The 14,930-nt window shown below is 36.7% G+C and overlaps 1 protein-coding gene across 1 annotated transcript in view; it reads right to left on the reverse strand.

Moving 5' to 3' along the window:
* LOC114661741 (voltage-dependent calcium channel subunit alpha-2/delta-1) overlaps positions 1 to 14,930 on the reverse strand; it is a 754,616-nt gene that overhangs the window by 120,890 nt on the left and 618,796 nt on the right. Inside the window, 3 exon segments of the mRNA XM_051920004.1 lie at positions 5,209 to 5,283; positions 8,961 to 9,035; positions 9,824 to 9,901. Coding sequence (XP_051775964.1) covers positions 5,209 to 5,283; positions 8,961 to 9,035; positions 9,824 to 9,901 — 228 coding nt within the window.

A 14,930-nucleotide genomic window follows, 5' to 3' on the forward strand; every position in this document is an offset into this window, starting at 1 on the left:
ACAGGTGTCCAAAGTGCAGTAGAGCATTCAATAAATGTTTAAATAAATAATCCTTAAAACAGTTGTGAAGTGGAGGTTTAAAATACACAAGAATAACAATCCTTTAACACGAGGTTAAAACGTCAAAAGGATGCAGTCTTTAAAAAACAGACGACAATCCCCGGTGCTTCTTCTCTGTTAGCGTCTCACCTGCGGGCTCTGCAACAGGCGAGACACTCTTAATGCAGCTGACCTTCTCTACACCGTCCTGTTTCAGCTGTTTGGCTCGCCTGTTCAGCTCACTGTTCAGCTACACGCGAGCCTGCTCTCCTGCCCGCCCGCCCGCCCGCCCGCCTGCTCTCTCTCTCTCTCTCTCTCCCCCTTAACCGGCTCGCGCTTCTCTATATATGCGGGGAGGACATGGCAGCTGCAGCCCATCAACCACAGGAACAATCATGTGGGCAGTTTCCCACCTGTGCACTTAAGTGAGAAACGCAGACACCGCAGATCGCGGCTCGCAACTGCTACCACGCCCCCTCGCTAAGCCGCGAGCTATACCCACAGCCTGGCTCGTGGCTCGTTACGCGAGCCAATGCTCGCATTTAGATCAGAAATTTTCGCTCATACTTTCCTCGTATTTTGAATTTCTCGTATACAGAGGTGATCGTATCTCGAGGTTCCACTGTATATGTATATGTGTCTGCATGTGTGTGTATATATATATATATATATATATATATATATGTATATATATGTATGTGTATATATATATGTTGATATATGTATATATATGTGGATGTGTATATGTATATACAGTATGTTTATGTATATATATGTTTACATAACCTCTTTAACACAGTACTTCTCCGCTGCGAAGCGCGGGTATTTTGCTAGTTTAATAATAAAAGCAGGATACAGAGATAAGCTAATTATTTGTGAATTAACTAATCTATGTGACGAAATGAGATAGAGGTCCATGGCTGTGCCACTTTTTAAAATAAAAGCAGTAGGTTCTGAGGTTGCTGCAGCGGTTTGTTTGGCGTGGAGATGAACTGATTACACGTTAACAGGCAGGTGGTTGGCTCATCTGTTTTATATGGGCATTCTGTGAATTGTAATTAGGATTCCACATTCATAGGAGTGTAAAAGTGTCCCGAATGAGGAGAAAAGAAAAAGAAAATAAATCTGGAGAGAGAGAAAGAGAGAGGCAGAGCCCCTCCTGTTGAGCAATGATGGAAAGCAGGAGCATCCAACTGCTCCCATGGATGGTGGTGGGAGAAGGGAACAAAGCTCATGGGGTGCTCATGGGGTGCCCACAAAGGTCATGGGGTGCCCACAAACATTGAGGGATGGTAATGGTGACTTAAGCCAGTTAAAATGGTTGACCTCATTCCAGAGGGCATCTCTGCTTACTGAGCAGACCAGAAGGGTGAGCAGCAGGGATGTGAAATTAGAAGGAAACTCTGAGTCTTGTAGTGGTTTTTAAAGGGACTGATCCTCTCTGTTTTAACTGTAATTTTAACCACTTGTGAATTATTTATTTGCATTTTTACCTCCACTAAGGCACTTATTTTTTATCATTGATCATTTATTTGGAGAAGAAATTGCACTGTACTTTTAATTGTAGCATTTTTTAAGTACTTTGTACCAACTTTTGCTTGTTATGTGTCCTCGATGTCCACTCCATTCTCGGTCATAACTATTGATGTTCCAGGTTCCAGGAGGTAATGCCAGCTGGGCAACTTAGGCATCACAGTCTAATTTCAAGATTTATTATGAATTAAAAAAAATCCAGCTTTTAACTTTTAATGTCATTCTTTGTCTAATATCATTGGTGTAACCTTAGTCCCCTTGTTTGATTTTAAACTTACTATGTTCAGAATTGTGCTATGATGGAGATGTGACCATTCTGGCCAAACAAAAAAGTATGCCAGTGTCTATGGAAAATGATAACTGACTATTTCATATCATCAATATTCCAAGCATGGATGCTGGAGCTAAACTCTGGGATGACCCCTGTAGTTGTTGCATTACACTCCAAATGATCTTCTTAACTTCCTTAGCTTTGTGTTTACACCAGAAAAAACGAGCCAGCAAGAAAAAATGTAGCAGAAACATGTATGTACCAAAATGTCAACAGATAAGCTCTGTCTAGTGTCCAATGCTATACTGATGCAGTTTTAGTACATGTTTTGTGTTTGACATGTTATGAAACAGTCACCAATGCACAGCTTGCACATGAGAGGGTAGAATATCAGTGCTTGATCTGCATAATTGACGTACCCTGATGTTATTGCAGATCACCATAGTGCAAGGCTCAGTGACTTATACATTTCGACTGATGTGACTATTGACAGTTGCTGCATTGTGAGCAGTGCTTAGGGGGCTAACTTCTTGACTGTCCTTGCTGACTTTTTGGCATGCAGCTACTGTTGCATCATGCTGAAGCTTCATGCAAGCAAATTCTGCAGGCATTTCACAGCATGTACAGTGCTGTATCATGCATCAGTTTCACTTTTTGTGTCAGTATCTGATGACCAATTCACATCGTCGTCACTATCGATCAATTCAAGCAATGATTCACGTTCAGTTCATTCTAAAACTGCTTTTACGGCTTTTCCTTTGGCATTGTGCTCTTTGTTGAAGGCTCTGCCCCACTCATGAATATGGATGAGTTACCATAGCTGGAGCGCTGATCTCACCCTCAGAGGACACAGATGCCCCTGGGAAAACCCCTGAAACAGCTGACAGTCTACCTTCACATTGCTCCTTACCCTTCTTTCTTGCGCTATAACGAGCGATAAATCTCTTGCGCGGTACTCCGCTTACTTAAAAGTATTGTGCAGTGCCTCTCAGCTTTGGAATTGGTTGTTTTGTTTCTCTCTCTTTGTCTCTCTCTCTCAGACATTCTCTGCTCCTGGCGGAACTGTCATCTCTGACTTGTCATGGAGCACATTTAAACTTTTGAAAAGAGACAAATGTTTGTTTGCAGTGCTTTGAATAAAGTTGCTTTTTTTTCTACAACCTCCTGTGTCTCTGCAAATCTGTGACCCAAGCGTGACAATATGATTAAAGTGGCAGAAATAATATAAATAGTTATGTTTTTTTCAGCATGATGCTATTTCACTTACTAGATGGCAGCATTATACCTTTCCAAGCACAACTCTGGCTGAACACCATAAAGTGTATCATTACGCATCACCCCATACATGACTCGCGGTTAACCATGCTTGCATAGCATTCCAAGCAGAAAGTCACACTTTGGGTTGACGCCAAAGAGGTTAATCATTTGTAAATTCCCGCCTTCATGTGAAGATATCTAAAAGGTTTTACTTTCACTATTGAAAGTAATTTTGTAAAAATGTGTGCATGTTTAGATTCATTAAACCTGATTGTTAAAAGATTGCTTTGTTTTTTTGGAAAGAAAGTTAATTATCTATGCCTGGGACAACTTCTCATTAGCATCTGTACCGACTGTTTAATTATTTTCCCAGTTAACTATTTGGAAACCATTAAGACAGTAAAACTGCCTCAAAATAATAAATGTATGTGAATGAAAATTTATGAGAAGGACATTCCCTCAAATTAGGAAGTATGCTATATCATTAAGCAGATACAATATTTCTAAGTAAACAGATGTCCAGTTAATGACAGGAACAGGGTACTCATTAAAAATCAATTGGTCAAAGGAAGGATCACGCAGAATTAAATTTGGAAGTCTCTGTTCGGAGGCGTTTAAATAATGGAGAAACAGCAGCTGGGTTAACGGCCATTATCTGAGTTCAACTTGGCTGTCTGTTCTAATACAGAATTACATTGATTTAGTAAAAGACACAAATCATTAAGTAACAAAATGAATGCATTTTGTACGTCACTATAATATTTTACTAGTTTTATTAGGATATGTTTTAGAACACGATGACATTGTGCTAATTAATTTCAGATTTATTTTTCCTTGTCAGTATTAATAAATACACTTGGTCTATATAAAAATGTAATCATAGTTCTGTTTATATTTATTATTTGGTTCACTAAAATAATACATGATAAAATGTCCTTTAATATGACCACTAGTCTGATAAATCGATATTTTATCAACAAATAAATACTAGGGACATTTTATAACATACCTTTTGTCTACATAACACAAACAGTTTGCTTTTTATATCAAAAATTTTATGAAAATGTGAAATTATGACACAAACCTAATTGGCACCTGCTGATAAGGATACATTGAAAAGTGCTAATGATTGAGATGCAAAAGTAAAATATAACATACCTCAACCAGATTTAAATATCTAAGTCTCAAAATATAGCAGTATTTGAAACTAGAAAGTAATATCGGCTGTTTATTACATCTACCGTGCAGCATGGGACATGTTCTGCCTTTGTTTATTACACTATGTCAATTTGTTTTCAAAACATATTTTAATTTATTATAAAAAATCAATTTGTGTATACTTCAAATATTATTTTCATTAAAGAGCGCCAAGCTAGTCCCTGAAATCCATCTTATTCAGATGTACACAGTGATTCCTCCAGGTGCTTTTAGAATTACATTGCTTAGTCATAAACTTCTAAATTCCCCAAACACTATCTTGAAATATAATTCTGTCAGTCTCCAAATATGCTCAGAGAAACAAAATACAGAAACAGTAAAATAAGGCAGCAAATCAAACACTTTCAGGACTTTGTTTAAAGCCTCAGGACAAACAATTTCATTTTTAAGAATGTGTTGATTTGATGCAGTGAAAGATGTCAAACTTAACCTGTAGATCAAAGGAAAACACATCCTGGAAAAATACTTGGAACTGTACAACTTTTAAATCCTCATAGCTAAAAGCACACAAGTGTAGGGGCAGGAACTGCAAAAAATGAAATCTAACCAAAAGTATTCATATCATGATGTTAAATCTTGTTTTCCTTATTGTAACAATTATTGACTTATCAAAATTTACAATTTTTTTTATTTACAATTATTTAGCAAACTTTATGAAACCTTGTCAAGTAAATTTTGCTTACCCCATTGGCAGATTTTTGTGCTAAATAAAAGCAAAACAACTCCCATTTCAAGTTTGTTGTCTAGTTTTTGCATATGCATTTTTTGCAGTGTATATCCAGTAGATACATATCACAAACACAAAAAATGTAAAAAACGAGTGATAAGGGTAAAGGCTCAGTCTACCACATAAGCACAAAATGAAAAGTCACAAAGGAAGCTTGACATACCTTTGGCTGAAGGTTTGGGTGCAGCAAAACATATCCGTTTGGATCAATGGCAAAGTAGTAACCATTTGGGCCAATCTGTATCAAACAAAATGTAAACCTAATGATAGTCCTTCTTTTATTACCAACAGAAATTTAGACATAACTTCATGCAAGTCATTGTTACTATGTGACTTTAAATTTATTAAAGAATTACTAGCAAACTGAGGGAAAGTTAAAAATTACTTTTTAAAACCATTACATTGGTCTACACTAAAATCCTGCCATGCAAAAAAATGTCACTTTATAGATTTAGGAGTGCTAAATCAGTTTTCTGAAATTATAATTTTTATACCATAAACCATTTCCACATGATATAGGATTCAGTTATAAAATGTCTTTGAAAAAATAATGTACATTTGTTTTGTGGCAAAGGTACTTTCCATGCTCAGAATATTTATTTCATGGTGATAGTCTGCCTTATTCTTAACATTAATTGAAGTGGAAAACAACAAAAAGAAAAATCAACAAAGCCAATTTATTTGCTACAGATATTTTGCTCTCAAATATCATTTTTTTTGTCTGTTCTTTTTACTTCAGAATATCCAGAAGTTTAGATTTAGAAAGTCAGAAAGATGCGTTTCTCTTGTCCAAACTAGAGAAAGTTGTTGTTAAAACATTTTTTACGGAAATATGTAAGGTTGGGTTGATCCATCTATTGACTTGACCAGGTAGAAAATAATTAGATGGTAAAATAACACACATCCATCCTTTATTAAAAAGAAAAGAAAAGCACATGCCACAGTTTTCTTGGGAATACAAAGGCAGCAAATTACGAGGAACTATTAGAGGAGCTCTTCTCGTTCTACACCCCCATTTGGATTTTCTGCAAGGACATGCATGGCCTTTGATGAACGTGAGCATCCGCCTGAGCATCGGAAAGTACAGTAAAATTCCACTATGAAACACCTTCAGAGAATTAAAAGTGTAAAAAAAACTACAGACTGACTACTTTGTAAGTAATTATTATATTTCAAACAAGTATATGTGTAATTTACTATTTTTTCAAGTTGAAATAATTGATTGTAAAAATATATTATGTTTTCTCTTTAAAACACTGTTTTTTTATTGAAACCTTCATCTCTGAAAAACCAGACATGACTGACCAATTGTTACCAGATTTGGATCCATCATCCTCAACCTCAATCCTCTATAAAGGACATCTAAAATTTTTCACAGGAGCACTTTTTTTTCCTGTTTTGTACACCAATGTTATCAGGTGTAAAAATAATTTTTAAACAGGTTCCTTTTTACCAGAAGCATTTTTTGTTAATTATTGGGATATTGGACTACATGCATCATAAGAGGGCTTAAACGAAAAGGGTGGAGTGCCCTCTCAGGGTTGGGAGCGAGATCCTGCCCCAAGTGGAGGAGTTCAAGTATCTCAGGGTCTTGTTCACGAGTGAGGGAAGAATGGAGTGGGAGATCGACAGGCAAAGCTCTCAATTTACCAGTCAATCTACGCTCCTACCCTCACCTATGGTCATGAGTTATGGGTAGTGACCGAAAGAACAAGATCACGAATACAAGCAGCTGAAATGAGTTTCCTCCACAGGGTGTCTGGGCTTTCCCTTAAAGATAGGGTGAGAAGCTCAGTCATCCGGGAGGGGCTCAGAGTAGAGCCACTGCTCCTCCGCATCGAGAGGAGTCAGATGAGGTGGCTCGGGCATCTGATCAGGATGCCTCCTGGACGCCTCCCTGGTGAGGTGTTCCGGGCACGTCCAACTGGGAGGAGGCCCCGGGGAAGACTCAGGACATGCTGGAGGGACTGTCTTTCGGCTGGCCTGGGAACATCTCGGGATTCCCCCAGAAGAGCTAGAAGAAGTGGCCAGGGAGAGGGAAGTCTGGGCATCTCTGCTCAAGCTGCTGCCCCCGTGAACCGATCTTGGATAAGCGGAAGAGGATGGATGGATGGTTGGACTTATTTTTACTAGTTCAAAGTTTCACTTTGTTAGCCTAGTTCTCTTTCTCATGGGTGGCGGTTGATTTGTGTCACACCTAGTTTTGTTAAACTTGATTTTCTTGTATGGATTGTTATGAGATTTTAATAAAATCAATAAAATGCTTAAAAAAATGATACCTCAGTGAAATTATCACATATAATAACAGATTTGCATGACTAGTTTGAGTCCAGCCTGAGCACTGCAGGTGTGAAGTGCACACACTCTTACTTTGCCTGCATTGGTTTTCCTCCAACATCCCAAAGGCATATCTGCTTGGTTGACTGTTGAACTCTAACTTGGCCCCATATAGTTGTGTGTGTGTGTTTGTGTGCGTGCATCAACATTTACCCTGCAATGAACTGTCACTCTGCCAGGGTCATGACTTGTTCCGAGTAATGATGGGATAGGCACATCCTCTCTAAAACCCTGAACTAGATAAGTGGCTTAGAAAACAGAAGAACAGATGAAAAATTATATATATCATTATAATTTCATTAATATGTTTAACAAGAAAAATACATAAACCCATTAATTTTGGTTGGAAAATGACTGACTGAATTTTAATGGTCTTTTTCTAATTCAGGGTTTTAGAGAACTAGAATCTACCCCCACCAGTACTGACACAAGGCAAGGACCAGCCATGGATGAAATGCCATTCCAATGTAGAACACACTCAAACTCAGAAATTTTAATGCAAATTAACACCCAGCCAATTTAAAAACATTAATTACTTAATGTGTTCATTTTTGAGACGTGGTAGTAAACACAGAGATATCAGAAAAAATGCACACTCCAAATAGACAATGACCCTTCCAGGAATTGAATCTAGCAATATAAAGAAGGAAGAATGTGGTTCGTAAAAATTACAAAAAAGACAAAATATGTTCTAAATACACCACTTTAAAACATTTGCCATATTATTAAATTCAATTAAAAAAAAAAAAAACTAAATTCCCTCATTTTGCAGGTACTCTGCAAATCCTTTTTTTAGTATCAGAAGCAGTTGGCTTGTTACAAATTATTGTATGAGGTTTCACATATTTTTTAAATCAGCCATTCTGATTATAATGAGAAGAACTGCCTAAACCTAGATGTATGTGGTTCCTAGTTTAATAAATTACACCTGTGACAATAAATACTATGTGTATTAACCATACAAATCAAAGTTGTTAAACATAAATTCATGACCAAGTACCGTATGTGTAAATCAGAAACGTGCTTAACTTTAGATTTTTTGTAAATCAAAGGCATCTTAACATAAACGATTATATTATAGAAACTGGCTGTTGCTGCTTGCTAGTCTATGACCTAATCAAATTATTTTGATCTTGCCGAATAGCAATACTTCACTTACTGTAGTGTATTAGTCTCAGAAACCAAAAATTAAAGAAAATACCTAATTTAATGTTAACAAGTATATATGTAATATAAAGAGATTTAGAGAGAGGGTTTCTAAATTGAGTTTTTATAACTATATCTTTATGGATGAACTGTAATGACAAAATACCTAAGAAGGTTTGTTAATCTTTGCCAATATAAATGTTTGGTTTATGGTTTCTAGATAACGGGTCCCCAGTATCCTTCCAAGCTGTATACAGTATAACTACAGTGTGATAGATTTATTTTGATAGTGTTTGTGTACTGTGCTGAGCTTGGAAGGTGGGGGTGCAAATCATTTTACCTGCACAGTGTACCTGTACATTATAACTGTGACACATCTGACATACTTAATATACTACACGTATAAAGAAGGAAACTATGGCGGATACTTACTGTGAACCGTGGGGTGAGCCTTTTAATATCTTCAAGAGATACATCAATCGCCATAACTCCCAAAATTAACTGGTTCTGGTTGAAACAAATCAGTGTCTTAGTTATGGAAATATAAATTGAGGCTTCAAAACCTTTAAACATCATGCAGATCCGAATACTGAAATATACTGAAAAGACTTTAAATAGCATTATCAAATAGCTTAGAAGACAATGTGTAATGAGTGTAAAACAGGAAGCAATAGCTGATCAAGATGCTCAGTCAACATACAAAGAGAGAGGAGCAATCACATTTAGGTGGTCAGAAGGCTGGCAGTGTGCTTCACTGTGAATATTTTTGCATTAGCATGCTGAAGGTTTACTTTAGTAATGTCTAAATATTTGGACTGTGTATGAATTGAGTAATGCAGAAATAATATGAAAGGCTTAATATTTGGCAGAAACCAGGTAGGGTATGCTAGAATTATTCCAAATTTTTGTGCACGATAAAATAATGGGCTTTCATTTTATTCAGTATATAATACACACCTTTCAGTTTTCATCCCAAAAGCCTATCACTCAAACATAAACTTAAGTCTAGATATTGAACATTCATATTTAAGTAAAACGTATGATTTAAGAGACTCAGTCTGTGGACAGTTTATATTTACAAAAAATTAACTCCAAAGGCATTAATCTTCTTCTTCTTTTGGCTGCTCCCGTTAGGGGTTGCCATAGCGGATCATCTTCTTCCATATCTTTCCAAAGGCATTAATAAGTACCATTATTAAGCACAACATTAATTTTCAGATATGTGCAAAATACATATCAAGTAACATTTTCTTAAACAGAAAAATATTTTAGTTAGACATGTAAAGAATTTGTACCTGTTTATAAGAGCCATCTTTGAGTTCTTTTGTTTTATTGAATACTGGTAATGTTCCTGTGATTACTAGACCAAGTTCCTATTGGAAAAGCAGGAAAATAAAAACAGATAATGGTAAACAAACATATTTTTCATTAACATAAATATCTTTTAAACTTAATCTATGCAAAACCTGTGTGTTCACTGATTAAATGTTTTATAGCTAGTGCAATGACTAAACATTACATAGAAATTGTAATATAAATGTGTGCAGCTTGTGCTTGAGCTTTTAATGGTATGTGCTTATAACAAGTACTCAACAAGTGTCCCAAGTAAGTTTGCTCTAATTTAATATTTTACGCACATTGCAATTTCACGTTTTCGGGTTAAAAATAAAAATTTGTTCTGAATGAGTTCTTATCAATTGGGTCTATAAAGTACACTCTATGTCATGATAATAAAAAATATTGTATTTTTCTCTAAACATCCCTTCTCTTTCCAGTAAGAGGAAGAACTACATTGCAGTAAGGTCAATGTCCTACTGAGCAAGTGTCCAAAACAGATAAATTTGTTCTGTGTCTACCAATTACATGCTTTTATGGATAAAATTGCTGGTTTAAACCAGTGCTTTAATCTGTCAATTATTTCTGTAGATAAAAAATGATTTAACATAACAACACCACAGACAAAAAATGTAGCAAATTGAATGATATAATGTCATTTACTTTTCCAGTACAAGTGTCAGGCTGTAGAAATAAAGAGATTATGAAAACAAAAACTTACTTGAGCATGCAGTTTATAACAATATTAAGTGTATTAAAAACTATGATTGATGAGACAGATAAAACAGTCTTACTGGCAAAAAAGGAGCTTAATCGGCCCTTGGGACAGTTTACACAGCACAAACTGGTGATATGACGTACATTATGATGAACTTCCTCACTTATGAATAGCACATTTCACTGCTGGAGTTCTCGTAACAGCTCTAAGATTATAATAATCCACATAATGAGTACATATTTTTAAGACCAGCTTTCAGTGTCTGCTTGTTTGTGTACTGCTCTTTTGCTGTTTGCTGCCAGAGAACATGTGTAAGAACCTGCTGTAATGCTGGTTGACATCATTGTAGAAGGGAGTCACAGCTTAACAACTCGGTAGTGTTGGCAGCAATGTACGATGTTGTAGTTGCTGATTATGATACTACTCTTAGTGTTCTGAAGGTGAATGTTATAGTAGTTGTATTGTCATGTGTACAGAGTACAAAGAAATTCTCACTTGCATATCTATGTCCACTAACTTTCTCCAGCACCAATGTAAAAAATACAATAAAATACATAACTTCATCTTGTTTAATAGAAAACACAGTAATATATCTTGACAGACCTGGGTTGTTCTAAGATATAAAACAGATGTGTAAAGCTGAGGCTGGAGTGTCTGTAATTGCACTGTAGTGAAAATGCCAGTTTTGAGATCTAGGTGGGGAACCATGTCCTTTATATGTTTTTCACACTCCTATATTTTTGATTTACCACTACACAAAACTTTTTTTGTCTGTGATAGCATCTCCAAATCACAACATTAGTAATGGCACCCAGGGAATGATGATAATCAGCTCCAGAAAGCCTTTCTGGTACTGTCTATGAGCACATCACTTTGCTGTTATGCTATAGTACATGTAAAGCTTTTTCGTCCTAATTCATTTTTACCAACTACAAATGACAAACTCCACATATCATGCCCAGGCTTTGCATGGGAGACACGGTAAAACAGAATAAACAAATTATGACCCCTGTAGACCAAGACTAAGGTGAGGATGAATGACCAACACATTCCCTACATGGTACAATTATATTATTATGTTAGATACTAAGTTGGTGGACTTCTTACTCTACAGAACTGTTTTATTGCAGCTATGATCGGTAAGTCACCCCAAAATGTAAATATTTACTAGAGCTCACATGGGTTAGGTCGTAATGGGTGACAAACACTGCTCACAAAAACCCCTGTCATACGGCTCAAGGATAGAAAAAGAGTAAGACCACTGTACTTCACTCCTCTTAGGAGAAGTTCCCAACAGACCATCCATAATTAAATACATGTACAGCTTAGTTCTAAGGTCATAATTTACATAGTTTTCTCTGTAGGCATGTGTATATCTACTATATATATTTTGTCAAATATGTGGGCATATTTTTTTAGTTTCTGTCCCAAGCAGGAAGAAGTCTCATCCAACAACACCTGATGTCACATTTGCTCTCTCCTGGCTCTGCCCCTTCCAGTCCACTGAAGAAAAAAACAGATGACAACAGGAAGTTGTTATCATTTGTGCAGCAGCTGTCACATAGAGCACCAAGGACTTATCTCCTCATACTGCCATTGCGCAAGAGGAACACACTTCATTATTTCCACATCCTTTTTTTCACTTCAATTGAATTTGTGCAAGAAATGAGGATTCCCCAAATAGGACCCCAAATCTACTGTATATAGATACATAGATACATCTGGATACATAGATATACCTCGGTTCACGAACGTCTCTGAACACGTACAAATCGGGCTACGACCAAAAAGTTCGCCAAACTTTTGCATCTGTTCATGACCACACACTCGGTGTACGAACAAGCCAGTTTCCCTTTCGGTTTGTGCGCGCTGATGATTTCCGCACGTGTTCAGTCTCTCCCTGTGCATTCGCTGTGCAGCGAACGAGAGAGCGAGAGAGACAGAGAGCGCAAGAGAGCGAGAGAGACAGAGAGCGCAAGAGAGCGAGAGAGACAGAGAGCGCAAGAGAGTGAGCGAGCGAGATAGAGAGCGCGAGCGAGCGAGAGAGTCAGAGCGCAAGAGAGAGAGAGCGAGCGAGAGAGACACACACATACACACACACGCATGCACACGCGCGTGACAGAGAGAGGGCTGGCTGCATAAGGCCGAGAAGGCAGTTAAAGAATGCACCGGGCTTGTTTTTAAAGAGACTGATTCAAGCATTGTTTTAACCTCGTTGTATTTAATGAAGACTTTTTTCTATTGGATTTTAACCTTCACTTCACTTCTTTTTACAGCAATCGGTTTTGTAGCGTGCATTGTTGCAATGTTACTTTTCTTGGTTGTTTATTAAATTACGGATTTTTCAAATGTTTATTTTTTTCCCTGTGCTTAAAACTCATTAAAAAAAGTGTTTTTAATCGAGCGGTTCATAGCATTATAGCGCAAACTCTTGCAATGTTAGTTTTCTGTGTTGTTCAAGGTTTTCTCACTGTTATTCAATGCTTTTACATTTAGTTTACTATTATGTTGTGCATTCTATGGTATAATTAACTAAATTTGTGCTTAAAAATCTTTAAAAAAATATATTTACATACAGTTCGTACGCTCTGGAATGGATTAATTGTATTTACATACAATCCTATGGGGGTAATTACTTCGGGTCACCACCAAATCGGGTTATGACCAGAGTTTTGGAACGAATTACGGTCGTGACCCGAGGTTCCACTGTATAACTATATGTGTGTGTGGCAATAAATTATCGTCATGATCTAGTTAGACAGAAAAAATAGTAATCTAATTAACCTAAATGCTAAACAAAATCATAATTAGATTTAAAAAGCGGGGGTGGGTGATAACTTCTGCTTCCAAAGAATTTGAGGTTATTAGCTAGGAGAACAGCCAAAGATTCTTCATCAGACCAAGATCATTCCCAGTAAAAGTATACCCATAACTATTTTAATGGCAGAGGGTAGGGATAAAACCATAAAAATAGGTTAAAGACCATTGCTTGCCAAATCAAGCTCCATACAGCCTTCTAACATAGATTCCTCATCTGTTTTGCTAAAGACAAAATGTGGAAATATTTCTTTGGCTCTTAGCACACCAGAACAAACCTATCAATAACCTATTTTTTCATCTCTAGAAATACACTTACAGTATATTTGTTTACTTTTTCCTTATTATTTTTTTCAATGTGGAATAACGTTTTCTTTGTTCCGTATCTCACTAACACTGAAGTTTTCAATGTTTCTTATCATTGCAAATACCTTAAATACCAATGAAGTCCCCCCAATGTGACACCAACTTCCATAAGCTCCCCAACTAAAGAGAGGCCCTCTCAAGCTTTTCTAAAGGAGCAATCCCTCTGATGAGAATTAATTGATTAGAAGATTGTAGCTCTAACTCAATTGCTTAAGACGTCATGACAGATTCACCAGACTATACATAATGTATAATATGATGTAATGTTCATAAGAAACATTCAGTTGGACCAATATGCAAAATAAAAGTGCAGGAAAACTTAATATTACTTATAAAATGTAGATTTGCTTCGCAATGTAGGTCTGGTATGTAATTTGTAAAGAACCCTATAAAATGAAATAACAGATAAAAGACCATAAAATAGTTGTTGGAGTTGAAAGGAATGGTGAGTCAATTCTCCATGAAATTAAAATGCTTCAAAGGGTTATTTATCAGGGGAGTGAAATAAAATCTGAAGGCAGTACTGAACAAGACTTCAGATCTGTTGGTACTCTAAGGCTGAACTGCTTTACCAACTCTTTCCAGAAAAAAAACTGCAATCCATTTATGTAGAACAAAACAATTGTTGTAGGACAAGGTTTGCACTGCCCATTCTGCTAGTCTTTTAGTGGCCCATAAAGCTTGTTAAGACAGCAGATTTAACAGTGGTGCAGAAATTCAGCTTCACCCCCAACCTGTATTACTGGGAAAATGACTAAACTGCATCTTGTAACATTCTTGGCTAGTCCTGTACTTCATCTGATAACAAAGTTGTTAATCATAGTTAAACTAACATCTCTGCAACTCCTTCAAACATGAAAGTACCCACATGGAAACCCAGGTTCAAGCAAAGAGCTATAATTGAATGAGTGGCAATAGTGACGGACAAAATAACGCACCTGTGAGGCACTGATTCTGTATCTGGTAGTGGCCTTGATCCACTAACCAGAGGGTACACCTTCCTTTAAAATTAGCTACATTCATCTCTTCCCTCTTAAACTGGACTTGAAGATAGAATGCTGAAGTTTCCAACCTCAATTCATGATGACTATGCAATCCTAATTAAGATGTGCGCGTTAGGTTCTTTTTGGAGAGAGGCCAAAAGGGAAATCAGAAAAGGATTGACA

This window comes from Erpetoichthys calabaricus, chromosome 1 (genome assembly GCF_900747795.2).
Source record: "Erpetoichthys calabaricus chromosome 1, fErpCal1.3, whole genome shotgun sequence".
Taxonomy (NCBI): domain Eukaryota; kingdom Metazoa; phylum Chordata; class Cladistia; order Polypteriformes; family Polypteridae; genus Erpetoichthys; species Erpetoichthys calabaricus.